A 24,402-nucleotide genomic window follows, 5' to 3' on the forward strand; every position below is an offset into this window, starting at 1 on the left:
AAGAGAACCGAAGTGAGGGATACAAAAAGAGAGAAGGAGAGAAAGAGGGAGAGATCACAGGACCCTTTGAACAGAGGGGAAACAGTTGGACACCGTGCGATACCCCTCATAGGGCTCGTTTGATGTCAGCGGGGTGCTGCTCGCTGTATAAACATGGTTCTCTTCTGAAAGCCCCAGCCCTGCTAATCTGGGTTAGAGAAATCTCCTATCAATGCCCCGGCCCAAAGCCCCCCTCACATGGGGCAGGCCTGGGTTCTCCGACAGGGGGCCCATCACACACAATATTACACAGCATGTGAACACACACTAGCACATATACGGTAACACACACAGAACTGTACTTTGGGAGAGTGCTACTTTACACCACTAGGGGGCACTCATGGGTTGATAGATAATGCAGGCTGGTGTGTGTGTGTGTGTATGTGTGAGAGAGCAAGAGAACACACACTTTCTCTTGGCAACACAGTAAGACTTCCCACTAACACATCACTTGTACCTCTCCTACAGCAGGAATGATGGGAATTCTATCGGTCTTAATCAGACAGTCAATCAAGACAAAACACAGACACATACAGTTCATTCGGAAAGTATTCAGACTCCTTCACTTTAACCGCATTTTGTTATGTTACAGCCTTACGCTAAAATGGATTCAAATTACAATTCTTTCATCAACCTACACTCAATAACCCATAAAGACAAAGTGAAAACAGAAAGACTATTTACATAAGAATTCAGACCCTTTGCTATGAGACTGGAAATTGAGCACAGGCGCATCCTGTTTCCATTGATTATCCTTGAGATGTGAGGGATAGGTGAAACTTTGCCCTAGCAAGCGATAGAGGGATAGATGAACAGAGCAAAGTACAGAGAGATCCTTGATGAAAAACCTGCTCCAGAGCGCTCAGGACCTTCAAATCAAATCTTATTGGTCACATACATGTGATTAGCAGATGTTATTGCGGGTGTAGAGAAATGCTTGTGCCTTCACCACACTGTCTGTATGGGTGGTCCATTTCAGTTTGTCAGTGATGTGTACGCCAAGGAATTTGAAGCTATCCACCTACCCCACTGCAGTCCCGTCGATGTAGATGGGGGGGAGGGGACGCTCTGCTGTTCCTGAAGTCCACGATCATCTCCTTTGTTTTGTTGACGTTGAAGTGAGAGGTTGTTTTCCAAGGCACCACACTCCTAGAGCCCCCACCTCCTACCTGTAGTCTGTCTCATCATGGTTGGTAATCAAGCCTACTACTGTTGTGTGTGTCGTTTGCAAACTGGAGTTGGATGCGTGCTTGGCCACGCAGTCATGGGTGAACAGGGAGTACAGGCAATTTCTCGCATGGAATAGCCTTCATTTCTCAGAACAAGAATAGACTGACGAGTTCCAGAATAAAGTTAGTTGTTTCTGGCCATTTTGAGCCTGTAATCAAACCCACAAATGCTGATGCTCCAGATACTCAACTAGTCTAAAGGGGGTCAGTTTTATTGCTTCTTTAAATCAGAACAACACTTTTCAGCTGTGCTAACATAATTGCAAAAGGGTTTTCTAATGATCAATTAGCCTTTTAAAACGATAAACTTGGATTAGCTAACACAACGTGCCATTGGAACACAGGAGTGGTTGCTGATAATGGGCCTATGTACACCTATGTAGATATTCCATTAAAAAATTTTAAAAAAAAAAGCAGTATCCAGCTACAATAGTCATTTACAACATTAACAATGTCTATTTCTGATCAATTTAATGTTATTTTAAAAATTGACAAAACAAATGTGCTTTGCTTTCAAAAACAAGAACATATCTGAGTGCCGGCAAACTTTTGAACGGTAGTGTAGACACACACATTTTTAAAAAAAAAACTGGTTTTGCTTTGTCATTATGGGGTAGTGTGTAGATTGATGAGGGGGGAAAAACAATTTAAAATTTTAAAATAAGGCTGTAACGTCGTTTTTTTGGGGGGGGGAAAGTTAAGGGGTCTGAATACTTTCTGAATGCACTGTACAGTCGTGGCCAAAAGTTTTGAGCATGACAAATATTAATTTCCACAAAGTTTGACTCTTTAGTGTCTTTAGATATTTTGTCAGATGTTACTATGGAATACTGAAGTATAATTACAAGCATTTCATAAAGTGTCAAAGGATTTTTTTGACAATTACATGAAGTCGTTGCAAAGAGTCAATATTTGCAGTGTTGACCCTTCTTTTTCAAGACCTCTGCAATCCGCCCTGGCATACTGTCAATTAACTTCTGGGCCACATCCTCTGATGGCAGCCCATTTTTGCATAATCAATGCTTGGAGTTTGTCAGAATTTGTGGGTTTTTGTTTGTCCACCCACCTCTTGAGGATTGACCACAAGTTCTCAATGGGATTAAGGTCTGGGGAGTTTCCTGGCCATGGACCCAAAATATTGATGTTTTCTTCCTCAAGCCACTTAGTTAGCACTTTTGCCTTATGGCAAGGTGTCCATCATGCTGGAAAAGGCATTGTTCGTCACCAAACTGTTCCTGGATGGTTGGGAGAAGTTGCTCTCGAAGGATGTGTTGGTACCATTGTTTATTCATGGCTGTGTTCTTAGGCAAAATTGTGATAGAGCCCACTCCCTTGGCTGAGAAGCAACCTCACACATGAATGGTCTCAGGATGCCTTACTGTTGGCATGGCACATGACTGATGGTAGCGCTCACCTTGTCTTCTACGAACAAGCTTTTTTCCGGATGCCCCAAACAATCGGAAAGGGGATTCATCGGAGAAAATGACTTTACCCCAGTCCTCAGCAGTCCAATCCCTGTACCTTTTGCAGAATATCAGTCTGTCCCTGATGTTTTTCCTGGAGAGAAGTGGCTTCTTTGCTGCCCTTCTTGACACCAGGCCACCCTCCAAAAGTCTTTGCCTAACTGTGCGTGCAGATGCACTCACACTTGCCTGCTACCATTCCAGAGAGCAAGCTCTGTACTGGTGGTACCCAGATCCCACAGCTGAATCAACTTTAGGAGATGGTCCTGGCGCTTGCTGGACTTTCTTGGGCGCCTTCTTCACAACAATTGAACCGCTCTCCTTGAAGTTCTTGATGATCCGATAAATGGTTGATTTAGGTGCAATCTTACTAGCAGCAATATCCTTGCCTGTGAAGCCCTTTTTGTGCAAAGCAATGATGACGGCACGTGTTTCCTTGCAGGCAACCATGGTTGACAGAGGAAGAACAATGATTCCAAGCACCGCCCTCCTTTTGAAGCTTCCAGTCTTATTCAAACTCAATCAGCATGACAGAGTGCTCTCCAGCCTGGTCCTCGTCAACACTCACACCTGTGTTAACGAGAGAATCACTGACATGTCAGCAGGTACTTTTGTGGCAGGACTGAAATGCAGAGGAATTTTTTTGGGGGGGGATTCAGTTCAATTCATCTGATCACTCTTCATAACATTCTGGAGTATATGCAAATTGCCCTCATATAAACTGAGGCAGCAGACTGTGAAAATGTATATTTGTGTCATTTTCAAAACTTTTGGCCACGACTGAACATAACACACACACACACACACACACACACACAACAATTAGAGACTCATATCCTCCTCCAAACAGTGAAGCTCTGTATGAGTCTGTAATTGAATAACATACATCCTCTATATCACATGGTCGTCTTTATCATGGCATGTCTTTGAACACTGTGTACAGAAAGACCACTGAAGGTGTCCTGCATGGCACTACATGGCTTTGAAATGACAGATGTTAGGCCTAGTTACACTTAGAAGAAACTTGATAGCTAGACAGACAAAGTTTTGGTACAAATGTAATTAGCAGTGAGTATTCGTTTCATTTTCAATTCTTATTGTAGGCCAATTTTTTGTGTGTGCTTTCATCCAAAAGTAATTTATCTAGGACTATGCTTGAGTGAGAGGAAAATCATAAAGAGAGTAGCAAGCCCATAAAACCATAAAGAGACTTGAAAGCCCATAAAACCAGCAAGCCATCAATGTGCCGGGCCGACCTTTAGCCTCACTGTTCATGTTGCTTTCACAGAAACATAGCAGGTTGAGAAAACGAGGAACTATGCAGGACAACCAACTCGTGACACCATCCGCCTACGGGGTGAACACTCCCAGGGGGAATGGTTGGAGAAGCTAGTGCTTCTTTCTCAACACCGTCCTCTCCAAGCCTAAACGCCAGCTGTGCTAAGTGACCACAAGGCAGCCCTGTGACACCAGAGGCAAGCAAACGCACACAAACACACTCCCTGCCCTGTCCACTCAGACCTACTCCGTCGAAATCCCCATGGTGTGAAAGAGAGAGAGAGAGAGCCCGTGGACTTGTGGCCCTTGCCTAACCCTGTGTGTGGCTCTGGCGAGCCCTGGTGATAATAAGGCTGTGTCCGACAGCGTTAGGGAAGGCAGGGCTGATGGCGTGGGGAGAGGAGCCCCAAATCGCTAGCTGCGAGAGCAGCGTTGAAAGCCAACTCTGGCTTAATTGGGGTGAGCTGGCCTGGTGACGAGTCAGACGAGCGGAGCACTCCCATGCATACAGGCTCAGAGGAAGGAAGGATACCAACGTGAAAGCACGCAGGAAAGTACACACTCTGACACAAAAGCATACAAGCGAGTGCACGTATACGTGCACACAGAGAGAGAGAGAGAGAGAGAGAGAGAGAGAGAGAGAGCGACAGATAGATGTTGGTCCTTAGGCCCACCCTCTATTCCACTGCCAGTGAGTTTTATTGATCGTGGTTGCCCAGCAGTTCCAGTAAGGGCAGAAGGCAGAGACCTGGCGCTGCCTGGAGGACAGGCAGGCTGCACACTACCAACTGGGCCTCTCGAACTCCCTGGATTATGTACATGTTTCTTTAGAATGTAAGCTAGAGGAATCTTTTCCCTAAGAAACATTATAGTTGCATACACTTGTTCCAATGCAAATGATTCAAATGTTGGTGAATTCTAGCAATTATTTGTCGGTTAACCTGCACATTGCCAGTTCAGCTGTGTGTTAGCCTCAGTCTAGAACAGTGGTATTCAGTGGTCAGGCTGGGGGGGTGGGAGATTGGCACTGCAGCGGGGTTGCCAAAATAAAAACATGTTTGAGAGACTAAAATGTAATCAATGAAAGGTTATTTGTTGATAGAAAATCATGTTTTCCAGCTATATTTGACAGCTAATTCTACTGTTAGTGAGTTTTATATCGACCTAATCCCTACTTACTTGGGGGCCTATTTTGAAACGGTTAACCAAGTTGCAGCATATGATCATTACTAAGTAACATTTGGTTGCGAGATAGTGGGACTCTGTAACCGAGTTGGATCGAACCACCATATTATTGAGATCATCTTACATTGCATAACATCAGGCAAAAAAACAATATCTTCCCAGAAAGCAGATTACTCCTTAAACCCATAACAACTCACAAAAGAAACACAATTAACCCAGAAAAAAAAATGGGTCGTGCTCATTCTTATTGGAAAAGTACAAGTAGCCCCTCCAGATTTCACTCAATGCTTTACTGTTTGGTGACTAACGAACATAACCCAGTCCTCCTGAGTGTAGTGGAAGTGCATTCCTCCAACTCTGATCCAACAGAATCTGTTCCCCTCTCAGCCTGTGGTGGAATCCATTTCCTCCGTCATTAAGTCACATCGGAGCGCGGGGCGATAGAAATGACAAAACAATGGTGGCAGTGACTCACAGAGGAACAGCGGGGAGACAACGAGAGACCTAGACAGAGAGTGTTCGGCAAAAAGAGGAAGAAACAGAATGAGAGGAACAGAGAGAGGGAACAGAGAAACTGGGAGAATTAAAGATGGGTACTGTGGAAAGACAGAGATGGGTAGAAAGAGAGAGAAGCAACAACCCAAATGCCAGACACAGAAACACACATTATTTCACTAGTGTTTATCTCTTCCTGTCTGTAACTCAAGCCCATGGGAGAAGCAGATTCAAGACTGGGCCCTAGTCATTTAGAGGCCATAGGAGGGCCATGCCCCAATGGAGTGGGGGGCATTCAGTGGGCCAGTCATCTTTAGCCATTACTAGAATGTAAAGTATCTGATCTACATATCATATGACGCCATCTCTCCTAATATTTACACACTAATAAGATGCAGGAAAATCTATACTGTGGTGCGTAAGGGTGTACGTACCCAGAAATGACATGTGATGTGTATGCACCCAATAATGATTACCTACTGTGCAAATATGGAAGGTGCTGGATGGTTAGATGTTACGAGAGACATACTTGCTTCTGCTAGAAAGCAACCAACTGACAGTCACTCTACCAAAGTGAAGGCATTTACCTCTAGTAATATTATGTATTGTCCAAACCTCTGCGCAACTGTGCTATACAAACTGCAACGTGTCTGTACTGAGAAGCCGGTTGTGCAACTAACAGCCAAGTCTATGACCCCTCTAGTGTACCTCAGCCTTTATTTACTCAGGTCTAACAGATAACCATGTGACCCACTCAACAGCTCAGGACTTGATTACGTTGTACTTAGCAAGGCATTTGTGGTATTGGGTTGAGCTATTGCCCCTACTTGGATTGCACATTCTCCCTCTGTTGATGAACGCAATGCTAGAATTCTTATTCTTAGATAGTCTCACAATACAGAATTGTGGTTGTTGTTAGCTAGCATGACATCGTTTCGGTCAGTGGTGTTATTGTTGGCACTTAGCATTGTTAGCATTGCTATATCTGCTGTCACTGTGGTCTCTTGGTTGTTGTTCACGCTGTCAGCTAGCATTACATCGTGTCGGTCAGTGGTGGTGTTGTCCCCTGGTCCAGGGTTTATGACAGAGCCGGTGAACTCAACACAGGGCCCTAATATTACAATGTTATTAGGCAGAGAAATGGCGGGGTGGGGAGTAGTCACAAGACACATCGACATTTCCGTACTAGGACAGAGCCGAGTGTGGAGGGTGTGTGAAAAGAGAGAAAATGTATACTTGTTAAACAGTAGCGTCGCGTGTGCGAGTAATCAGAGGATGTATATCAACAGTGCGCCATACGTGTGTGTGTGTGTGTGTGTGTGTGTGTGTGGGTCGCACCTGCGAGAGTGTGCGTGTGTGAGACTATGTATCCTGGACCTGTGTAGCACTTTAACTCATATCACATGAGACCACACCGCAGATAAGAAAACTTGGAATTCCTGTACTGATATGACTCCAACCAAATTGTCAACATATTAGACACAGACATAAAAAACACCCACTCTCACAATACTGCCCTTATGCTTATAGAGAGCCGTGCTAGACTGAATCTACGGTTCATGCCTTCTCGTAAGGAAATAGTGATTCTAATAAACAGATTACACAGCACAGCTCGACATGATGCCTCTGCCACGATGGCACCACGCAGCGGAGGGGATCAATTGCAACGATGGGGCGGTGTGAAGTTGAATTCAACCCTGCTAATAGCACATTGCACAGTGGGAGCCTGGCTGAGCGAGTGTGTGTGTGTGTTAGTTGCACAGTATGTGTGTTTGAGTGCGTGTAAAAATACAATGAATTGCAGTTTTTCTTCACGGGTCAGGATTTGGTTGATGGATAATACAGTAGCACATTTCCAGGGTTCTTACCTTGATGGTCAACTGAGGGTTTGGAGGCGCCAAGGATTCTGGGAGTGGCCACGCCCATGTCCAGCTCTGTCAGGGTCAGCTCGTTCATGAAGTAGGGGAGCTGGGGGAGAAAGAAACAGTCAAGTAGATGACACACACACACACACACACACACAAAGGATCTGCAGCTGCAGGTGTATAGTAAGTGCAAGTTAGAGGTTGATGGTAACAAGCCACTCATTCACTCCTTCTACATCTCCCAGTCATTCTCATCTGCCACAAAGGCCCCTATCGACTCCCTCACGCCGGAAAGCTGAGACAACAAGACTAACAGCCAACATCACCACACGACATTGGGAATAGGACCAGACGAAGGGCTATCGTGGGGCTAGTAACAACCCCAAAGATGAAACATGGAGGGATAATCGAAGGACCAGGATACAAAACTGGGATAGATGGATGGATATATAGAGAGATAGAGAGATAGAAAGAGAGAGAAAGAGAAAGAGAAAGAGAGAGAGAGAGAGAGAGGAATGAGGTTCTCTCTCTGAGCCCAGTGTGGAGTCAATGAATCCTGTGGCGGGGGCTGCACAGCGGAAGTGGCTGACATTTAGAGTGTGTGTGTGTGTGTGTGTGTGTGTGTCCATTCCTGGACCCACTGAGAGGCATGAGTCCCCTAGTCTCTTTTTATTTGTGTTTTTTCTATATTTAGGAATGCATGGCTCCTTCTCTCTCTCTACCCCTCTTCCCTCCTTCTGAGCCAAATAAACCTCATCTTCATCCCTTTTTTGTGTGTCCTTTGATCTGCTCTGTTGAACATATGCAGCTCAGTGGTAACAGAATACAGTACAGATACAACAGTGTAAGAATGCTCTTTTAAACACACGAGCCCTTTGTCACAACAGGGTCATAGGTGAGAGAAGAGAGGTCAAAGGCCACCCACCCGGATCTTGCTGAGTTTCATCTGGATCTTCTTGGAGACCACGTCAGCCCAGTAGGGCTCGCCCAGGAAGTCCCATGCCACCCGGCCAATCGCAGAGTTCACCCAGGCAACAGGCTCCTCCTCCCCCAGCAAAACGACAGGGTCAAAGCTGCTGCTGCTCTGCAACTGGTAGGCGGGTACACAAGAAGTGAGATAAATACACAACTGTGTACTGTAATTTGATTTATTTACAGAAATGATGTATAACAACAGAGTATAGTACACAGTTGTGAGAAATGAGAGGGGGTTGAATGTATACCTTCTTGCCCGACCCAGGGCTACTCTGTGGACTCTGGACTACGGGACTAGTGGCAGCGATGGGGGTGGCAGTAGCAGTAGCAGTGGCAGTGCCAGTCTCGGGGGGTACCAGGGTGGCCATGTAGACACTGTAGTCCAGTAGGGACTTGGTCTTGGCTGCTATGCCTGCTGTTGAGTCCCTGGTCCTGGGCTGAGACGCTAGCACCTCGTCCAGACTGCTCCGGCTGCTGCTGCGGCTGTGGGAGCTCAAGGCTGCCACAGGGGTCAAAGATCAACAAGATATTAGTACGATGCAGCTGGATCAATATATTGCATGTGCATTATGAAATACAAATGCAGCCTTGCACTTCCCTCAGTCGCTTTCACATTGTCACACTATATTTGTGCAAGCATGCTAGCGCCAGACATGTTGAGTCAAGCGATAACTTCCTGTAAATAACTAGTACAGAAGAATGTGTGTGTAAGTGTGTGTGTTGGTCCGTGAGTGAGTGTGTGGCACCTGGATCCATCCACTCACCAGTCTTACTCCCCTGCAGACCGGTGACTCTCTTCATCCCTGTCTTGGGGGGCTTGGAGGCCAACAGGATCCTCCGGTGCCACTCCTCCTTCTCCCTCCCCGTCCGACCAAACAGGTACAGGGTCAGTTCAGGACCACCGGACCTTTTGGCCTCCTCCGTCCCCACGGTCGCCTCTCCTGTGGCCGTGGTTCTCTCGTGTGTGGTTTCGCTGTGGTCGCCCTCTGCCTTGGACATGAAGTCGTCCTGCTTGGCCAGCTCGATGCGGATAGGGTACTTCTTGTTCCACACACGCTTCCTGGCCAGACTCTGGGGCACCAGATAGATCTAGAGAGGGAATAGAATGTTTGATTGAGTTGGGTGTGTCTGTGTGGGTCTAATGGGAACACAAAATTAAGTTGAGCTGTAGTGGATATTTTAAGTTAACAATGAGGAGAGACAAGATCAATCACCAATCAGTATATTAACATTATTAAAACCTCTCTAGGGTACGTGGGACGGTAGCGTCCCACCTGTCAACAGCCAGTGAAACTGCAGGGTGCCAAATTCAAAACAACAGAAATCCCATAATTAAAATTCCTCAAACATACATGTATTTTACACCATTTTAAAGATACACTTGTTGTAAATCCAGCCACATTGTCCGATTTCAAAAAGCCTTTACGACGAAATCAAACCAAACGATTATGTTAGGTCAGAGCCAAGTCACAGAAAAACACAGCCATTTTTCCAGCCAAAGAGAGGAGTCACAAAAAGCAGAAATATAGATCAAATTAATCACTAACCTTTGATGATCTTCATCAGATGACACGCAAAGGACTTCATGTTACACAATACTTATGTTTTGTTCAGTAAAGTTCATATTTATATCCAAAAATCGGAGTTTACATTGGTTTACATTGGCCCATTATGTTCAGTAGTTCCAAAACATCCGGTGATTTTGCAGAGCCACATCAATTTACAGAAATACTCATAATATACATTGCTAAAAAATACAAGTGTTATGCATGGAATTTTAGATCCACTTCTCCTTAATGCAACCGCTGTGTCAGATTTCAAAAAAACTTTACGGAAAAAGCAAACCATGCAATAACCGAGTACAGCGCTCAGACGACAAATCAAGCCAAACAGATATCCGTCATGTTGGAGTCAACAGAAGTCAGAAATAGCATTATAAATATTCACTTACCTTTGATGATCTTCATCAGAATGCACTCCCAGGAATCCCAGTTCCACAATAAATGTTTGTTTTGTTCAATAATGTCCATAATTTATGTCCAAATAGCTTATTTTGTTAGCGCGTTTGGTAAACAAATACAAACTCACGAAGCGCGTTCACTAGGAGCAGACAAAAAGTCCAAAAGTTCTGTTACAGTCCGTAAAAACATGTCAAATGATGTATAGAATCAATCTTTAGGATGTTTTTAACATAAATCTTCAATAATGTTCCAACCGGAGAATTCCTTTGTCTGTAGAAAAGCAATGAAACGCAAGCTAACTATCACGTGAGCGCGCAAGACTCGTGGCTGCTGGCAAGACTCGTGGCTGCTGGCAGACCTCTGACTCATTCCCCTCTCAATCAGCCCCACTTCACAGTAGAAGCATCAAACAGGGTTCTAAAGACTGTTGACATCTAGTGGATGCCTTAGGAAGTGCAAGATGACCCCATAGACACTGTATTCGATAGGGCAAGAGCTGAAAAACTACAAACCTCAGATTTCCCACTTCCTGGTTGGATTTATTTCTCAGGTTTTTGCATGCCATATGAGTTCTGTTATACTCACAGACATCATTCAAACAGTTTTAGAAACTTCAGAGTGTTTTCTATCCAAATCTACTAATTATATGCATATTACTTTTTTATTTCTTATTTTTCTATGGCTGAGTAGCAGGCAGTGTAATTTGGGCACGCTTTTTATCCAAAATTCCCAATGCTGCCCCCTACCCAAGAGAAGTTAAAAAACGTATTGATAAAGGGATCTGGTCTCACCACCCACAAAGTGAATAGAGTGAGAGTCCACTGAGTGGATTGAGCCTCTGGGTTATATACTATATAAGCGCAACATCAGAGATGAAGTACAATGGTTCCGGACACCAACCCCACACATCCTGTGCCAGACCTTGGCCCCAAATGCAAAGATCTTGTTGTTTTGTTCAGTACTAAGAACATTTGCTGTTACTTCATCTCCACCTTGCTAAAAAGGGGTCGAGGGGAGAGAACAATATCCCCCAAGGCCCCAAGGAGGGGGTGACTGACACACAGACATTGTTGAGACAAGTGATTGGTTCCCCATTACTCACGCTGTCCCCTGGGGCGGTTAGAGCGGTGGACCAGTAACTGAAAGGTTGCTGGATCAAATCCCCAAGCTGACAAGGTAAAAATCTGTCGTTCTGCCCCCGAATAAGACAGTTAACCCAATGTTCCCCAGTAGGCCGTCATTGTAAATAATAATTTGTTCTTAACTGAATATCCTAGTTAAATAAAAAAAATCCCTTCACATGGTTTGCAACAGGTAAAGACACATATTCACATATGTAAACAATGTTCCCTTCTGACCTCCTTTGCCTTATTCTCTTTTTGATATTTTTTTAAATGCACCCACCTTGCTGTCAGTGAGGTCGTAGATCTTCTGGCTGATATAGGTGACGTCGGGCTTGGGTTCGTTATGGGTGGCCCGCCGGGCGATGTTGCGGTTGGGTGTGGACAGGCGCAGGATGGAGCCCTCCAGTCTCACATACACAGAGTGGGTCAGAGTGGCGTGGTATGTCTCCGGGTCGTAGTTCACTATCTCGTTCATCCAGCCCTGCAGGGGGAGATAGAGACATCAGTCAGGTCAATCAATCAATGGACAAACCAGTGGAACAATCAACCAATGACACATTAAACCAATCAATCAATTAACACATCTACTTTGTATGGCGCAATAAAATTATTTGTACAGTAGACTATACAGTGCATTCGTTAAGTATTAAGACCACTTGACTTTTTGAAAACATTTGGTTAGTTTACAGTCTTATTCTAAAATGAAATCGTTTTTACCCTCATTTATCTACACACGATACCCCATAATGACAAAGCCAAAATAGATTTTTAGAAATGTTACTAAAAGTACAAAAACTTAACTGAAATTTTACATTAAGATACAGTACCAGTCAAAAAGTTTGGACACCTACTCATTCCAGGGTTTTTCTTTATTTTTACTATGTTCTACATTTTAGTATAATAGTGAAGACATGAACACACATATGGAAGCATGTAGTAACCAAAAAAGTGTTAAATCAAAATATATGTAATATTTTAGATTCTTCAAAGTAGCCACCCTTTGCCTTGACAGCTTTGCACACGCCTGGCATCCTCTCAACCAGCTTTATGACGTAGTCACCTGGAATGCATTTCAATGAATGAGTGCCTTGTTAAAAGTTCATTTGTGGAATTTCTATCCTTCTTAATGCGTTTGAGCCAAGCAGTTGTGTTGTGACAAGGCAGGGGTGGTATACAGAACCTACTTGGTAAAATAACAGGTCAAATAAGCAAAGAGAATAGACAGTCCATCATAACATTAACTTTTTATGGCTGCAGGGGCAGTATCGAGTAGTTTGGATGAAAAGGTGCCCACTGTAAACGGCCAGCTCCTCAGTCTCAGTTGCTAATATATGCATATTATTACTAGTATTGGATAGAAAACACTAAAGTTTCCAAAACTGTCAAAATATTGTCTGTGAGTATAACAGAACTGATATTGCAGGCAAAACCCTGAGGAAAATCAAAGCAGGAAGTGGCTTCTATTTTGAAAACTCCATGTTCCATAGAATCCCTTTGCACCATTTAAAGGGATATGAAACCGATTCCTTTTCCTATCGCTTCCTCAAGGTGTCAGTCTTTAGACATAGTTTCATGCTTTTATTTTGAAAAATGAGCCAGAACGATAACATCGCGTCAAGTGGTCACATGAGTTTTGCTTGCGCAACAGAATTTGGACAGCCATGGTTTTCCCCTCTCCTACTGTGAAAGACATTTGCGGTTGATATATTAATCGATTACATGTTTTAAAAACAACCTGAGGATTGACTATAAAAAACGTTTGACATGTTTCTGTGGACATAATGGAAACTATTTGGAATTTTCGTATGCGTTGTCGTGACCGCTCTTTCCTGTGGATTTCTGAACATAACGCTCCAAACAAACTGAGGTATTTTGGATATACAAATAATCTTTATGGAACAAACGGAACATTTGTTGTGTAACTGGGAGTCTTGTGAGTGAAAACATCCGAAGATCAAAGGTAAATGATTAATTTGATTGCTTTTCTGATTTTTGTGACCGAGCTACCTGATGCTAAGTGTACTTAATGTTTTGTCGTGCGATCGATTAACTTACACAAACGCTTGGATTGCTTTTGCTCTAAAGCATCATTTCAAAATCTGACACGACAGGTGGATTAACAAAAGGCTAAACTGTGTTTTCCTATATTGCACTTGTGATTTCATGAATATACATATTTATAGTAATGTTTATTGTATGTAGAGCTATGCTATTCAGCAGTTGTTGATGACACTTATCCCGATATCAGGATTGCAGCCATAACAAGTTAAGACATGGTCAGTCAATCCGGAACATTTCAAGAACTTTTCAAGTTTCTTCAAGTGCAGCCGTAAAAACCATCAAGCGCTATTATGAAAGTGGCTCTCATGAGGACCGCCACAGGAAAGGAAGACCCAGCATTAGCTCTACTGCAGAGGATAAGTTCGTTAGAGTTACCAGCCTCAGAAATCGGCAATTAACTGCACCTCAGATTGCAGCCCAAATTAATTCTTCAGAGTTCAAGTAACAGACACATCAACATCAACTGTTCAGAGGAGACTGCGTGAATCAGGCCTTCATGGTAGAATTGCTGCAAAGAAACCACTACTAAAGGACACCAATAATAAGATGACTTGCTTGGGCCAAAAAACACGAGTAATGGACATTAGACCGGTGGAAATCTGTCCCTTGGTCCGATGTGTCCAAAATTGAGATTTGAGACAGATGATCTCTGCATGTGTGGTTCCCACCATGAAGCATAGAGGAGGTCTGCTGGTGCTTTGCTGGTGACTGTCTGTGGTTTATTTAGAATTTAAAAAAGGTTAACTTAACCAGCATGGCTACCACAGCATTCTGCAGCGATACACCATCCCATCTGGTTTTCGCTCTTAGTGGGACTGTCATTTGTTTTTCAACAGGACAATGACCCAAAACACACCTCCAGGCTGTATAAGGGCTGTTTGACCAAGAAGGAGAGTGATTGACTGCTGCATCAGGTGACTTGCCACCATAATCACTCAACCTCAACCCAAGTGAGATGGTTTGGGAAGAGTTGGACTGCAGAGTGTAGGAAAAGCCGCCAACAAGTGCTCAGCAGATGTGGGAACTCCTTCTAAACAGTTGGAAAAGCTTTCCTCATGAAGCTAGTTAAGAGTATGCCAAGAGTGTGCAAAGCTATCATCAAGGCAAAGGTTGGCAACTTTGAAGAATCTAAAATATTTTTGATTTGTTGGTTATGACATGATGCCATCTGTGTTCTTCATTATTCTACAATGTAGAAAATAGTAAAAATAAAGAAAACCCTTGCCTGAGTAGTGCGTCCAAACTTTTGACTGGTACTGTAAGTATTCAGACCCTTTACTCATACTTTGTTGAAGCACCTTTGGCAGCGATTAAAGCCTTGAGTTTCTTGGGTATGACGCTACAAGCTTGGCACACATTTGGCGAGTTTCTCCCATTCTCTCTGCAGATTGTCTCAAGCTCTATCAGGTTGGAAGGGGAGTGTCGCTGCACAGCTATTTTCGGGTCTCTCCAGAGATAATCGACCGGGTTCAAGTCCAGGCTCTGGCTAGTCCACTCAAGGACATTGAGACTTGTCCCGAAGCCACTCCTCAGTTGTCTTAGCTGTGTGCTTTGGGTTGTTGTCCTGCTGGAAGGTGAACCTTTTTTCCTCAGTCTGAGGTTCTGAGCGCTCTAGAGCAGGTTTTCATCAAGGCTCTCTCAAGGTACTTTTCTCTGTTCATCTTTCTCTTGATCCTGACTAGTCTCCCGGTCCTTGCCACTGAAAAACATCCCCACAGCATGATGTTGGCCCCGCCATGCTTCACTATCGGGATGGTGCCAGGTTTCCTGCAGACATGACGCCTGGCATTCGAGGCCAAAGTGTTCAATCTTGGTTTCATCAGACCAGAGAATCTTGTTTCTCATGGTGTGAGAGTCCTTTGGGTGCCTTTTGGCAAATGCCAAACGGGCTTTCATGTGCCTTTTACTGAGGAGTGGCTTCCGTCTGGCCCCTCTACCACTGGTGGAGTGCTGCAGAGATGGTTGTCCTTCTGGAAGGTTCTCCCATCTCCACAGAGGAACTCTGGAGCTCTGTCAGTGACCATCAGGTTCTTGATCACGTCCCTGACCAAGGCCCCTTTCCCCCGATTGCTCAGTTTGCCCGGGCGGCCAGCTCTAGAAAAAGTCTTGGTGGTTCCAAACTTCTTCCAATTAAGAATGATTGAAGCCAGTGTGTTCTTGGGGACCTTCAATGCTGCAGAATTTTTTTGGGGTACACTTCACAAGATCTGTACCTTGACACAATCCTGTTGTGGAGCTCTAAGGACAATTCCTTCAGCCTCATAGTTTGGTTTTTGCTCTGACATGCACTGTCAACTATGGGACCTTATATAGACAAGTGTGTGCCTTTCCAAATCAAGTTCAATCAATTTAAATGTACCACAAGTGGTCTCCCATCAAGTTGTAGAAACATCTCAAGGATGATCAATGGAAACAGGATGCACCTGAGCTCAATTTCAAGTCTGTTTTTTTATTTATTTTTAATACATTTACAAAAATGAACAAAAAAACATTTCGCTTTGTCATTATGGGGTATTGTGTGTAGACTGATGAGAAAAATGTACAATTTTATCAATTTTAGAATTAGGCTGTAAGTTAGAAAAATTAGGAAAAAGTCAAGGGGTCTGAATACTTTCTGAATGCACTGTATGAACATTCTGTACTGCTGAACCCTTCCGAAAAGACACTACAATGATTTTAGGCACCTGACAAAGCAAATGAATCAAATGCATGAACATCTGATTCCCTCTATGTATAGAAACTAGAGGTCGACCGATTAATCGGAATGGCCGATTAATTAGGGCGGATTTCAAGTTTCATAACAATCGGAAATATGTATTTTTGGGCGCCGATGATTTTTTTTTTTTTTTTACAACTTTATTTAAATCTTTATTCAACTAGGCAAGTCAGTTAAGAACACATTCTTATTTTCAATGACGGCCTAGGAACGGTGGGTTAACTGCCTCGTTCAGGGGCAGAAAGACAGATTTTCACCTTGTTAGCTCGGGGGATCCAATCTTGCAACCTTACAGTTAACTAGTCCAACGCAATAACGACCTGCCTCTCTCTCGCTGCACTCCACAAAGAGACTGCCTGTTACGCAAATGCAGTAAGCCAAGGTAAGTTGCTAGCTAGCATTAAAATGATATTTTAAAAAACAATCATAATCACAAGTTAACTACACATGGTTGATGATATTACTAGATATTATCTAGCGTGTCCTGTGTTGCATATAATCTGACTGAGCATACAAGCATACAAGTATCTAAGTATCTGACTGAGCGGTGGTAGGCAGAAGCAGGCGTGTAAACATTCATTCAAACAGCACTTTTGTGCGTTTTGCCAGCAGCTCTTTGTTGTGCGTCAAGCATTGCGCTGTTTATGACTTCAAACCCATCAACTCCCGAGAGGAGGCTGGTGTGACCGAAGTGAAACGGCTGGCTAGTTTGAAACGCTATTAGCGCGCACTAACTTCACTCGCTCTGAGCCTTGGGGTGGTTGTTTCCCTTGCTCTGCATGGGTAACGCTGCTTCGATGTGGTGGCTGTTGTCATTGTGTTGCTGGTTTGAGCCCAGGGAGGAGCGAGGAGAGGGACGGAAGCTATACTGTTACACTGGCAATACTAAAGTGCCTATAAGAACATCCAATAGTCAAAGGTCAATGAAATACAAATGGTATAGAGGGAAATAGTCCTATAATAACTACAACCTAAAACTTCTTACCTGGGAATATTGAAGACTCATGTTAAAAGGAACCACCAGATTTCATATGTTCTCATGTTCTGAGCAAGGAACTGAAACGTTAGCTTTCTTACATAGCACATATTGCACTTTTACGTTCTTCTCCAACACTTTGTTTTTGCATTATTTAAACCAAATTGAACATGTTTCATTATCTACTTGAGGCTAAATTGATTTTATTGATGTATTATATTAGGTTAAAGTAAGTGTTCATTCAGTATTGTTGTAATTGTCATTATTATAAATACATTTTTAAAATTATTTTTATTATTATTATTTAATTTTTTTAAATGTCCGATTAAATCGGTATCGGCTTTTTTGGTCCCCCAATAATCGGTATCGGCGTTGAAAAATCATAATCGGTCGACCTCTAATAGAAACTAAATCACAATCAGTTTGTCAAAATTGAGATCACAACTCCTGTGTTGATAAAAATGGTCAAGAACAGATGGATCAGAAGGATTTGGTAACGCTTATAGTAAGTAGGCTGTTGCGCAAGTATGATGCATGTCTTGCCAATAGACCTGAGTCAATAATTTCATTGTCTCTGACTCACCAGATAGCCTTTCATTTCCTGGGTTTGTTTGCGTTCTCATTTCAATTTATAAACAGGCAATATGTATTAAAATGAAAAACCAGTCTATTTGTGAACTAGGGTGCCCCATGTGTGTAGTTAGACCAAAATGATGTAGTGGGTGGGTCAAAAAGTCATCATTTGTTTTTGAAAAATAGCTTCCAAACATATTTGGTGTTGAGGTCAATTATAAAGCTTTATGGTAGAAAATTAACTGCTGATTTATCTAGCTGTATTTTCCTCCTAAATTACTCATGCAGGCTTAGACTGCATCCTGTGTGTGTGTCTTCGATTGTCACTGCTACCAACAGCTTCATCAAACTACTAGGCCTAATCAAATCTAAAGGGGTGGAAATCAAGTCGGTCTAAATCCCTGGACATGCCCTATGCCACAGACGGGACCAGTAACGTCTAAAATGCTTAACCTATCAAAGAACAATGATGCCGTCACAGATTCAAACACACAACAATCCACAACTTGACCTCAACCCTGATGGTCTGCACTGTGGGTTAGGTATAGTGATGATTGAAACTGGTTGCTCCTAGTGGCTATCATCACTTTTACCACCAGTGTATTGTCCACGTTCTTTAATTCCAACGTGTAGAGAAATATTGCACCACTGGTTTAGCCTTGAACCACTAATAAAAATCCTCATCCAACAGCAGTAGATTGAAGAGGATAGTAGAATCGCGACAGCAGCCATCTAGTAACGTGCTGCCTCCTCGTCGGCTGAGTCTGAAGTAGTGCGCTATGTTAGAGAATAGGGTGCCATTTAGGATGCAACCCCCCAGTCTCATCTCGTCCCTTCCTCTTCACAGAGATCAAGACGGCCCCTAGAGCTTTGCCACCACAGACACACAAGTCTCCTGCAGGAAACTTGATATAGGCCTAGATGTGCTGGTTCTATTGCTCCCACAGCTAGATATGAATAGGGAGATGAGAAAGAGAGAGAGAGAGAGAGAGAGAGAATGACAGAAATAAAGACAGAAAAAAAGAGAGAAGGAGACAGAGAGAGAGAGAGAGGGCATGCGAGGGAATAAGAGAATGAGGGGAGAGAGACAGAAGACACTTGTCACCAAATTGTCATATTATAGCCCTGAACAAAGCCTATCCCCTTTGTGTCCATAACGCCACCATTCACTGTCCCTTTGACTGACAAGGCCAAGCCCAGGACAGTAAAGCCTGACAGTTAATGTGTTTGTGTGCTGCCTGCTGGTGATGTTATTATCAGCTTTCCAATATGTGGGGGTCAAACAAGACCGTGAACCCTCTCCATTATACTGTGACTGACCGACTGGCTTTCGTTGACAGTCCAGAGGTGACATCATTTGGAAGGAGGGCCACGGGGTGATCACTCTTCCACAGGGTCTACTACTGCCTGGCAAGCCATAGAGGGCATTAGCAGTGAAGAGAAAGTAGGCTAACAGGCTTTGAGTATGATATACAGCCACAGTGGCTATGGTCTGTCTGATCCATTTGAGTGCTAATGCTGCTAAATGCACAGCTGGCTTCCCTCAGGTAATTTATTTTCTATTAGCGCTAACAATGGAGGATGAGGTATATTTGCCTCAGAGCCTCACTCTTTTGTTCCCTCTGACATCAAAGCGGTGAAAGAGTCGAAGCGTGGACGATCTCATTTACTGCTCAAATAGGCGTTTCTTCTCTGAATGGCACTTTATGTGGGCCGTCACAACAGTCGTCTATATTTGTCTAGAGGCGAGACTAGTCAGGAGACTAGAAGATAATATAAGAGGCTGTGACAGGATGCTAGCAGATACTCATTGACTTCAAGTCATTGCGCTAACACTAGTTAGAGGTAGTTTTGCGAACCAATGCTAACTTTCTTCATACTGGACACAGAGACATATAAATGGTATCCACTAGTTCATCTGACTCTGGGAAAGTAGATACATGGCCTCATTGCTAAAATCCTAGAGTATGCCTTTAAGCCAGTCACGGATCATGATGGGTGCTGAAACGCTGTACAGGTAACTGCCAAAATAAAGGAAACTTGAGTAAATGAGGGATAAAATACATTTAAAGCAGGTGCTGCCAACACAGGTGAGGTTCCTGAGTTAATTAAGAAATGAACCGCCCGAGATGGCATTTTCCACCACCACCAATAAAACACCAAATTATGGAATTTCTGTTGCATCCCTCCAATAGAGTTCCAGACTCGTGTAGAATCAATGCCAAGGTGCATTGAAGCTGTTCTGGCGGCTCATGCTGGCCCAAAACCCTATTAAGACACTTTGGTGGCGTTTCCATTAGTTTGGCAGTTACATGTAGGTGATCAGTCAGTAATAAAAGAGACCTGATCTAGACCTACTTCGTGGTGCCCTTACAATTCATTCTCTACAAGGCTTGCACAATTCCCAAAGTTCACAGGTTTTGAAGAAGTCCCCAGCTGGAGGATTCCTGGAATTAGGAGGGAATAAGCAGGGAGGAAATCCTCCAGCTGGGACTTCTGAAGAATCGGAGAACATTGGACATTTTTTAAGGTGCTCTTATGAAAAGAGTATTGCACAGCAGGAGCTAAAATAATAATTAGTCGCAATTAAGACCAGGCTACAAGAAGGTCACCCGGCTTCTTCTTAAAAAAATATGTACAATGAACACCAACGGGATCAAGGCTAGTGAATTACAGGTCAACCTTGAGAAATCGATCTCTAATGCTCGGTCTAAAGCAGCTTTGCTCTGATAACACAAGTATTGGGAAAGTTCAACGTGATACCTTACCACAGCAGGTCTCTCATTGTTAACGAACATAATTCTGGCCATTAGCTAAGTAATAATAACATGGTCTTATGAATCTTTCATTTTTGGGTCTGTGTTCAGCACCACTGCCTATTTGTGTGACCATAGATTTCTGCATATATTCAGTTCATTGGTTTTACAGTGATTTCAAACCTCTCCTCGGTGATCCCCAGCCTGTCCAATGAATTTGCTCTATTCCAGAGCTAGCACTACTGATTCCACTTCTCAACTAATCATTAGGCCCTTGTTTAGTGAATCAGGAGTGGTAGTTCTAGGGTACAACTAAATTGTGAAACATCTGGGGGTCCATGGAGAGAGGTTAGAGAACCAATAGGTTAGAAGATCATGGAGTTGCTCACCTTGAAGATGCTTGGCTCTTTGATGCCCAGCTGGGCCATGTTCCTCAGCTTCCCCTGGTGTCTGGGATGTCTGGTGCGATTGCCAGAAGGCTTGGGTCCGGCCAACCACACCACAGCGATAGCTAGCATGAACCCTAGTCCCACTCCCAGCAGCATGCCCCCAACGTAGGTGGGCAGGGGCAACACGAAGTACCCGTAGACCAGCGCTGTGATGATGATCAGGGTGTAGTGTGGAATGCTGGGTGGCGGAACTTCTCCCTCTGACTTGTCGTCACTGCATAGTTCTGGACTGCCACTAGGCGGCAGTCTGACTTGGCTACATGTATCGTCGGTTGTGTCTCCATAATCCCCCTCGATATCCTCAAAGTCCTCACTAGACAGGATGCAGAAGTCCTCGTCCTCCAGCTTGGCCAGGGCTGACATGGAGCAATTGTCCAGGCTGAGAGAGGCAGAAGACATTTTAGGACTTCTGGTGTCAGAGGTGGGATTTGGAGAGCTGGCTCCGTTTCCGGTTCCCTCGGACTCCCAGTCATCCCCGGTTTCCTCCTCCTTGATGCTGTAGTTGTTGTTGTTGCTCTCCGGTTGGCCGTTATTGAGGGAGGCCAGGCAGGTGAGCTCCGAAGCACTGGACGAGAGCGCTTTGGACCGAAAGGCACTGCTGCCAATGCCTCCACTCTTGTCCTCCATGATCTTATTGAACAGCTGGAGAGGCTCGTAGATGGCCTCGGAGAAACGGCGCTTAGTGTCCTCGATGCTCGCTTCCACGGACGCCTTAAAGAAGTTGCGGCTGTCTGGGGAGGTGAGCGTCGAGGAGGGGGCGGTCTTTGAGTCAGCCCCGGCAACGACACCTACTGGGGCACGGGACTGCGTGAACTGCTTGAAGAGGTGCAGGTTGAGGCGGGAGTCCGAGAGGCGGTAGGGCGAGGAGGAGGAGGAAGGGGGGGATTCCTGGGAGGTGTCAGAAGAGAGTGACTTGACCAAGGTTTTCATCGGGTGGCAGTGGCGCACGGAAGTGGGGGCAGCGGGGGAGATGGAGACATTTTCAGAAGGCTCAATGATGTCAGAGGATAGAGACTTGACCAGGCTGAAGAAAGGTTTGTCGCTAGACTTGGAGGAAGTGGATTTGGAGGTGGTGGCAGGGGAAGGAGAGGAGCTTTTCAGTTCAGAGGGTAACGTGGAGGTGATGGTGCTTTGAGGACCAGTTGAGGACAACATAGGCAGAACTGCAGCCTGAGCCTCAGAGTCCAACCCGGCTCCATCAAGGATTAGATCCTCGCTGGCCTCCAGGGCCGTCACAATGCCTGGGGGGTCCTTTATGGGTCCAGCAGGGGGAAGAGGAGAGGACACAACTGCCCCATAGAGCTCCTCCTCCTCCTCCTTCTCCTCCTCCTCGCCCAGGGGCGAGAAGTGGATGGTGATGGACTTCCGGGACAGCGAGCCCTGGACGTGGAGCTTGGGCATGGCTGGCGGCCGTGAGGCTGAGGGAGGAGGAGCTTCGGCGGTGTCTGCGTGGCTACTGTGGCAGCTGGCCATCGCAGCGCTCCTGCTGGGTCACAGCCTAGGGAGATAGACAGGGAGAGGGCAAAGGTCACACACGTCCCCATACTGTATCACCAAACAAACTCCCAACTACAAAACAGAGTATATGGCGTTAAATGGGTATTGATATTATCGACCACACACAGCCCTACGCAAATACAAACAAACACATGAACCTACACAAACAGGAGGGCAATGTTAGACATGTAGGCGATTTAGTCCACGATGTCCCCATTGTGTGTCATTATCGAACAACAACAACTCAGCCAGAACAAAGAATGGGTTCAACAATGAGCATTAGACTGTTAAATCGAGGTTTGGAGGAGGAACCTACTCCAATAGCAGGACTAGAAGAAGTATCACTAAGCAATTAACAAAAAAGTTAATCAAGTCGAGTTACAGTAGCCGATTCCTATGAGAAGGCCCCTATAATATCCTTATTGAAAGCAAGGCCAAAACAATGAGGGGGAAATGAATTAAGCCCTTAAAGACTTCCCCTGGCTGAGCTCTGTCCTTTGATAGGGGATCGAGTCCAGCACAGCTCAAATCAAATCAAATCTTATTTGTCACATACACATGGTTAGCAGATGTTAATGCGAGTGTAGCAAAATGCGTGTGCTTCTAGTTCTGACAATGCAGTAATAACCAACGAGTAATCTAACCTAACAAATTCCACAACTATTACCTTATACACACACAAGTGTAAAGGGATAAAGAATATGTACATAAAGATATATGAATGAGTGATGGTACAGAACGGCATAGGCAAGATGCAGTAGATGGTATCGAGTACAGTATATACACATATGAGATGAGTAATGTGGGGTTTGTAAACATATAAAAGTGGCATTGTTTAAAGTGGCTAGTGATACATGTATTACATCAAGATGGCAAGATGCAGTAGATGAGAGAGTACAGTATATACATATGAGATGAGTAATGTAGGGTATGTAAACAAAGTGGCATAGTTTAAAGTGGCTAGTGATACATGTATTACATAAAGATGCAGTAGATGATATAGAGTACAGTATATACATATACATATGAGATGAGTAATGTAGGGTATGTAAACATTATATTAAGTGGCATTGTTTAAGTGGCTAGTGATACATTTTTTACATCAATTTCCATTATTAAAGTGGCTGGAGTTGAGTCAGTATGTTGGCAGCAGCCACTCAATGTTAGTGGTGGCTGTTTAACAGTCTGATGCCTTGAGATAGAAGCTGTTTTTCAGTCTCTCGGTCCCTGCTTTGTTGCAACTCGCCTTCTGGATGATAACGGGGTGAACAGGCAGTGGCTCGGGTGGTTGTTGTACTTGATGATCTTTATGGCCTTCCTGTGACATCGGGTGGTGTAGGTGCCCTGGAGGGCAGGTAGTTTGCCCCCGGTGATGTGTTGTGCAGACCTCACTACCTTCTGGAGATCCTTACGGTTGTGGGCGGAGCAGTTGCCCGTACCAGGCGGTGATACAGCCTGACAGGATGCTCACGATTGCGCATCTGTAGAAGTTTGTGAGTGCTTTTGGTGACAAGACGAATTTCTTCAGCCTCCTGAGATTGAAGTGGCGCTGCTGCGCCTTCTTCACAAAGCTGTCTGTGTGGGTGGACCAATTCAGGTTGTCCGTGATGTGTACGCCGAGAAACTTAAAACTTACTACCCTCTTCACTACTGTCCCGTTGATGTGGATAGGGGGGGCTCCCTCTGCTGTTTCCTGAAGTCCACAATCATCTCATTTGTTTTGTTGACATTGAGTGTGAGGTTATTTTCCTGACACCACA

The 24,402-nt window shown here is 44.3% G+C and overlaps 1 protein-coding gene across 1 annotated transcript in view; it reads right to left on the bottom strand.

Annotated features, from left to right (window-relative positions):
• The window catches only part of LOC110485973 (testis-expressed protein 2), a 65,588-nt gene that overhangs the window by 14,631 nt on the left and 26,555 nt on the right, over positions 1-24,402 (bottom strand). The window contains exons 3-8 of the mRNA XM_021557244.3: positions 21,086-22,643; positions 11,895-12,095; positions 9,294-9,618; positions 8,778-9,028; positions 8,480-8,644; positions 7,558-7,657 (exon numbers count right to left, since the gene is read on the bottom strand). Coding sequence (XP_021412919.3) covers positions 7,558-7,657; positions 8,480-8,644; positions 8,778-9,028; positions 9,294-9,618; positions 11,895-12,095; positions 21,086-22,618 — 2,575 coding nt within the window. The 5' untranslated portion in view covers positions 22,619-22,643. The remainder of the gene's footprint in view (positions 1-7,557; positions 7,658-8,479; positions 8,645-8,777; positions 9,029-9,293; positions 9,619-11,894; positions 12,096-21,085; positions 22,644-24,402) is intronic.

The sequence above is a fragment of the Oncorhynchus mykiss genome, chromosome 13 (genome assembly GCF_057628025.1).
Source record: "Oncorhynchus mykiss isolate SJ-2025 chromosome 13, ASM5762802v1, whole genome shotgun sequence".
Classification (NCBI taxonomy): domain Eukaryota; kingdom Metazoa; phylum Chordata; class Actinopteri; order Salmoniformes; family Salmonidae; genus Oncorhynchus; species Oncorhynchus mykiss.